Source organism: Dendronephthya gigantea, unplaced genomic scaffold, assembly GCF_004324835.1.
Source record: "Dendronephthya gigantea isolate DGI-Jeju-01 unplaced genomic scaffold, DenGig_1.0 000302F, whole genome shotgun sequence".
Classification (NCBI taxonomy): domain Eukaryota; kingdom Metazoa; phylum Cnidaria; class Anthozoa; order Malacalcyonacea; family Nephtheidae; genus Dendronephthya; species Dendronephthya gigantea.
The window spans coordinates 80113-87451 of NW_021163312.1; the positions used below are offsets into that span (position 1 = coordinate 80113).

At 36.7% G+C, this 7339-nt stretch overlaps 1 protein-coding gene across 1 annotated transcript; it reads left to right on the forward strand.

Annotated features, from left to right (window-relative positions):
- The first annotated feature begins 5293 nt into the window (after positions 1–5293).
- Positions 5294–7006, forward strand: LOC114541673. The gene has a single exon (XM_028561473.1). The coding sequence runs from the start codon at positions 5294–5296 to the stop codon at positions 7004–7006; it is 1713 nt and encodes a 570-aa protein (XP_028417274.1).
- Positions 7007–7339: the final 333 nt, after the last annotated feature.

The following is a 7339-nucleotide window of genomic DNA, read 5'->3' on the forward strand; positions in this document are numbered from 1 at the left end:
ATGGTAACCATCATTTATTATGATTAATATGCTAATTATGATCAAAATCATCATAATGAGGACCATGGTTGCCATGGCAACAATCATTTATTATATTTAATATGGTAATTATGATCAAGATCATCATAATGATCATCATAGTTGCAATGGCAACTATAATTTATTATGATTAATATGGTAATTTTGATCAAGATCATCATAATGATCATCATAGTTGCCATGGCAACCATTATTTATTACGATTAATATGCTAATTATGATCAAAATCATCATAATGAGCATCATAGTCGCTATGGAAACCATTATTTATTATGATTAATATGCTAATTACGATCAAAACCATAATAATGAGCATCATAGTTGCCATGGCAACCATTATTTATTATAATTAATATGCTAATTATGATAAAAATCATCATAATGATCATCATAGTTGCCATGGCAACCATAATTTATTATAAATAATATGCTAATTATGATAAAAATCATCATAATGATCATCATGGTTGCGATAACAACCATCATTTATTATGATTAATATGCTAATCATGATCAAGATCATCATAATGATCATCATAGTTGCCATGGCAACTATCATTTATTATAATTAATATGTAATTATGATCAAAATCATCATAATGAGCATCATGGTTGCCATGGCAACCATCATTTATTATGATTAATATTCTAATTATGGTCAAAATGATCATAATGATCATCTTTGTTGCAATGGTAACAATCATTTATTATGATTACTATGCTAATTATGAACAAAATCATCATAATGAGCATCATGGTTGCCATGGCAACCATCATTTATTATGATTAATATTCTAATTATGGTCAATATGATCATAATGATCATCTTTGTTGCCATGGTAACAATCATTTATTATGATTACTATGCTAATTATGATCAAAATCATCATAATGAGCATCATGGTTACCATGGTAACCATAATTTATTATGATTAATATGGTAATTATGATCAAGATCTTCATAATGATCATCATAGTTGCCATGGCTACCATAATTTATTATGATTAATATGGTAATTTTGACCAAGATCATCATAATGAGCATCATGGTTGCCATGGCAACCATCATTTATTATTGAATTGAACATTATGTCAATAAATAAGATTTAGGTAATCATCCCAGTGTGGTTTAAAGTACCAGTGGGATTAGTGTACAAAAGGACAAGGTAATTAATAGTTAGTAATTTATTCATCTAAAAGCATATAAAATACGGCTTATACCCCGCCCAAAAAGATACTTAGTCTTAGAACCTTAGAACATTGAACCTTAGATATTTAGAAGAATTCAAGTCTTAAACATAGAAACGTAGACGTTGATGAACCGAGAGAGGATACCGAGTTGTAAGTAGATATGAACTTTATAGTCTTTATTTAAGGATGAATTTAAGACATACAAATAACGTATGTAATTAGTGATAGTTTGTATTTTAATTCAATTTTAGTTTGACTACACTGAAGTGTTGTATATATCATACATCCTAATAAATCGTGCAAAAACCAACTCGTCTCGGTTGCTGGGCAGTCCTCGAAGTCGTTCAGAGAACGAAACAGTCAAAAACTCGTGGTTATAAAGAGGATTGTTCAACAGATCTCCTTTTAATAACTTGTAGGTACACCACGTAAGTATTAAATACTGCAAAGCTTTCGGTCCGTTAACCCGGACCTTCATCAGTGCAATAATAATAATAATAATAATAATAATAATAATAATAATAATAATAATAATAATAATAATAATAATAATGGAAACTTTATTAATAATAATAATAATAATAATAATAATAATAATAATAATAATAATAATAATAATAATAATAATAATAATAATAATAATAATAATAATAATAATAATAATAATAATAATAATAATAATAATAATAATAATAATAATAATAAAAATAATTGCACTGATGAAGGTCCGGGTTAACGGACCGAAAGCTTTGCAGTATTTAATACTTACGTGGTGTACCTACAAGTTATTATAATTACTAAAGTCGCCATGCAATCATACAAGAAAATCATTAGATCTCCTTTTACTTTGGCTTTACTCGATCGGCATTTGACGAACAAACAGTAATTACTGATGCATACAACTTACAAGATTAACTCAAGCGGGCAAGAAACAAGCTATTCATCGCCTTTGAACTTGGAGTTAAGTAAACAACTTCGAAGGTAAAATAATTCCTTTATTATTTTGTGTGATAGCCGAGAAGGTAACAATTCAAGAACGATGCCTCCTAAGGTGGACTTGAAAACATTAGCTGCGAAGAGAGACAATTCAATGCGTTCTTTATATGAACTTTTTGAAGAGTTCCAAGTAGTTATAAGCCAGAAACCCGCGCTTGAACTTATCGAGAAAGTATACAAAGAAATAGAATCAAAGTATAGATCTTTTAAGAAGCAAATTGAACTAATCGAAGACAAAATTATTGATAATCAAGTTCAGTCAGATGATCCTCTTGTTATATCTAATAACGAGGCCTGCGTAAAGGCTAAAAATGACTATTTAAAATGCACGCAGTCATTCGCCGCTTATCAGAGAAATCTTTTGGATACGAAAACAAATTTACAAACCTATGAACAGGGATATGTAACTGAGCATTTAGGAAATGTGAATATGGCTCTACAGAAAATGGTTGATGTTTTGGATAGTAAAAGTAAAAGCCAAAATCATGGTCTTGAGAAGTTGTCCGTCCCAATTTGGGACGGTGATAGAAAGTCTTATTCAACTTGGAAGAATGAATTCAATAATTGCATGAAAAAATACAATCAAGACCAGGACGAGCAGTTACAAAGATTACGCAAAGCGCTTCCAAAACACCTTTTCTGGACAAATCAAGTTAAATATAGTCAATCTATTACTAAAGCCTGGGAAATTTTGGATAATGAATTTAATAACAAAAGAAAGCTAATGGATGAAATTCTTAAAGACATCACAAATATTAAACCTGTTAGAAGTGATGCAAAATCTCTTGCACGCTTTGCAGCAAAAATATTAGGCTTTGCGAACAATATGGAACAAAATGGATGTTCTGTTACAGATTCAGCTGAAGCGCCATTTATCATGTCTCAATTATTGTCCAAATTAGACGGTGCAGATAATGTCGAGTTTGGAAGGGAAATGGTTCGCGCGCACAAGGTTGAAAGCATCGCAAATTTAATTGCATGGTTAAATAATGAAGCCACTTTACGTTCACGTAGTGGGAGATCAAATTTTGAGTCAAGACCGGAGAATCATACCGTAGAAGTTCCTAAAAGGGACAAAGTATGTCCGCTTGGGTGCAACTCAAAACATTTATTGACTGCTTGTCCCTCTTATCAAGCCGCGTCAGTAAATGAAAAGTGGGAAATAGTTCGTAAACATAAGAGGTGCCGTAAATGTTTATGTTCTCATCACACAAATAACTGCTCAAAGCCCGATGGTGAGTCCTGCAATAAGTGTGAACGCAGACATCATAAATCATTACACGACGACGGTTATGGGAATAATAAAGTACCCCCAGATTCTGAACAGCATAACACAGACACACACTTTAATAATACACACATACAAGGCAGTAGTAAAATACCTGGCTTACTACCCGTACACAAGATCAAAATCAAAGGTGTAGACGGAAATTTCCAAGAATATATAGCCATGATAGATAGTGGATCTAATACCAGTTTCATCTCAAAAAATGCCGTAAGAAACCTTGGACTAAAAGGGTGTCAAACACACCTCACTATGAATTTAGCCGGCGGTAAAAGAAAAGCCGAAATGTCGGAGCTTCTAAATATAACAGTCATGTCTCCACGTGACGAAACTTTTGAAAAACACATGTCAGTGTATACTCTTACGAACTTATGTAGCCCTGCGAAAACAATTTCAAAACATATCATAATAAGTATCAACATTTACAAACGATTTCCAACAAATTACATCTTGGTGGCGGCAAAGTCGATTTACTCATAGGCACCGATTTTCCAGAAGCCTTCGTCGATATTGATATGAAACAAGGAAAACCAGCGGAACCGATAGCCAAGGAGAATTGCTTCGGGTGGTATTTACTTGGTCAAGTAGATGATCAATCTTGCTCAGGAATCCATTCGGTCGATGTCGGTACAGTCAGTGCAATTGAAGATATTAAAACTTTACTGACCCAAGATCTACTAGGAGTGAGACCTACTACACTCTGTACGTGTGATGACAATACCCTCAAAGAAAATAGATTCATCAAATCAGTCACAGAATCCACTGAGATGGTTGATGGCAGAATACAAGTACGCATGCCGTGGAATGATTCAGGTCCCCCACAGAGTTCAAACTACGAAATGGCGTATGCAAGAATGCTCTCAACCGAACGAAGTTTTCGACGAAAGAACTGTCTGCAAGAAATTCAACACGAAATGGACAAATTGATTGAACAAAATTTCGTGGTAGAAATTCCACTAGCAGAGGTAAATCATAAAGAACCAGAATGGTACTTGCCTATGCATGCAGTCTTTACCCCTGAGAGATCGACTAAAGTTAGATTGGTCTTTGACGCCTCTGCCAAAGGACCGCACGGAAAATCACTAAATGAACACTTAGAAAAAGGACCAAATTACATCAACAGTCTGCCAAATGTGTTAACAGCCTGGAGATTAAATCAAGTTGCCTATGCGGGTGACGTACGTAAAATGTTTAACCAAATATTAATTCACCCAGAAGAATCAAGTGTTCCATCGCTTCCTATGGAGAGCAAACGAAAACGAAGAACCGAAAGTCTATCAGTGGATACGACTGAACTTCGGAGACAAACCTGCCCCTGATATTGCAACTGGCGCGATCAATACACTGGCGAGAGCCGCACAAGCAGAGTAGCCTGAAGCTTCCCATGAACTGCAGAAACACGCTTATGTCGATGATATCGGTGGATCAAAGGGAAATGAAGTACAAGCGAAGAAGATCACAGAAAGTATTGACGCCATATTGAAAACCGGCAAATTCGATGTGAAAGCGTGGCACTCCAACCACGAAAATGTTGATCAAACCGATGAGAAAGTTACAACCTTCCTCGGTCACTACTGGAATAAACTTAAAGATACGTTTACGTTCAAGAAAGACGAGATTTCCTGTGACCTGAAACAACTCACAAAACGAAAGTGTCTTGCAAGCCTCGCCCAATTCTGGGACCCCATTGGCCTTGTCCTTCCTGTTACTATTGAAATACGAGTCTATTTGCAAGAACTATGGAGTTCTGGATATGCCTAAGACGATCCGCTCTCAGAAGACATGCAAAGCAAATGGATGAAAAACATTAAGCGTTTGAATGGTCTTCTGTCTATCGAATTTCAGAGAAAACTCAGACCCGAATTGGCCATCGGGAATCCAGAAATCCACGGCTTCGGTGACGGTGGCGAGAAGGCTTATGGATCGGTAATCTTCTTACGATGGAAACTCAGTGACGGAACTTTCGTTTACATACCTCTGATAGTGAAAGCGTTCGTTGCTCCTTTAAAGAAGAAATCAGTGCCAAGACTTGAACTGATGGGATGCCTTACCCTCGTGAGACTCTACCGAACCTGCAAAGAAGCGTTATCTTTAGCCGAGATCGATGGCTGCAAGACCGTGCTCTGGTTGGATTCACAGACGGTGTTAACATGGATTAAAAGTTCCCCAAGAAAATTCAAGCCGTTTGTGTCCGCTAGAGTAGCTGAAATCCAAGAATCCATTGACGTGGGGACCTTTAAGTATATCAAGTCTGAAGAAAATCCCGCAGATGCCCTAACACGAGGAATTCCAGATAATCAGCTATATGAATGGATGAAAGGTCCAGAATTTCTCAAATTACCTGATGACGACTTTCTTGTCCTTAACGAGCTTACTAGAGAAAATAAAGAAATAGCTGAGACGGAATACAAAAAGGTCAAGAAACCGAGGGGAATAGAAGAAATTCAATGCAACGTGACTTCTAAAGAACTGGCAAGAAATCCTGTCCTTGAACATATATTACAAACATGTTCGACGTTTCGAAAGGCACGACGAGCATTAGCCTTCGTTCTACGTTTTACGCATTACGTAAGGACAAAACAAAAGAAATCCGGATCACTATCTGTAAAAGAAATTAAAGAATCTGAAAATCTACTTTGCAAATGGGCGCAAACAGAACAAGACCCTAGCAAGATAGACAAGAAATTGTTAGCGAAAGTAGATGACGAGGGAATTCTACGTGCATTTGGAAGATTAGAGAAGATACGCACCCTACCTCGTGACATGCGTAATCCAATTGTTCTGCCTCGTAATCATCCCCTCGTTGTGTTACTCCTGAAACACCTTCATGAAATTTCAGGACATTGTGGATATCAAAGATTGATCCATGAAGCTCGTCGAAAGTATTGGATCATCGGGTTGCGAAAAACTGCCAAACATCTTACGCGGACGTGTGTCACCTGCAGAAAACTACGCGCACGGCCATTAGAACAACTTATGGGACAGATCCCAACTATCAGAGTAAACCCTAATTGTCCAGCATTCTCACATACCGCGATAGATATGTTTGGACCATTTCAAGTTAAACTAAACCGGAAAACAATGAAAGAAGCGCAAATCATTATATTTACATGCATGACGTCCCGAGCTATACATCTCGAACTTTGTACAGATAAGAGCACAGATACTTTCATTATGGCATTTCGAAGATTTGCAAGTTTGCGTGGTCATCCTTCAATATGTTGGTCAGACTGCGGGACAAACTTCAAAGGGGCACAAGGATATCTGACAGAAGTTTGTAGAAATTGGGACAAAAGGAAAATCGAAAGAGTCCTGTCAAACGAATTTTCGTGCCAGTTCGAGTGGCAATGGAATATTCCTCGAGCAAGTCATATGAATGGAGTTGTCGAGAGTTTGATTAAGTCGGTACGACAAGCCATTGCAGCTACATGCCAAAATCGACCATTTTCTGAAGAACAATGGAGGACGAGTCTTGCAGAGATCACCTATTGGTAAACAGCAGACCTCTTTACCCAAGTTCATCGGAAGTGTGGGAAGAACCACCTATAACCCCAAATGACTCATCATTGGCCCACATCTGCCACTACCAACGCCAGAACACGAAGAGCGAGTTAATCCAAGAAATCTACATCGTAGTACGCAGCAGAGAGTTACAGAATTTTGGCGTGCATGGCAAAAGTATTTCGCGCCAACCTTGCTCCCTAGAAATAAATGGTATCGAGCGAGAAATAACTTGCAAGTAGGAGATATCGTTTTAGAATTGGAAGGGACCCCTAGACGTAAATGGAAAATGGCCATAGTAAAAGAAGTATTTCCCGGAATGGATCA

What these genes read in the sequence shown, in the direction of transcription:
- LOC114541673 (XM_028561473.1), top strand. Translation starts at nt 5,294, where the DNA reads ATGCAAAGCAAATGGATGAAAAACATTAAGCGTTTGAATGGTCTTCTG.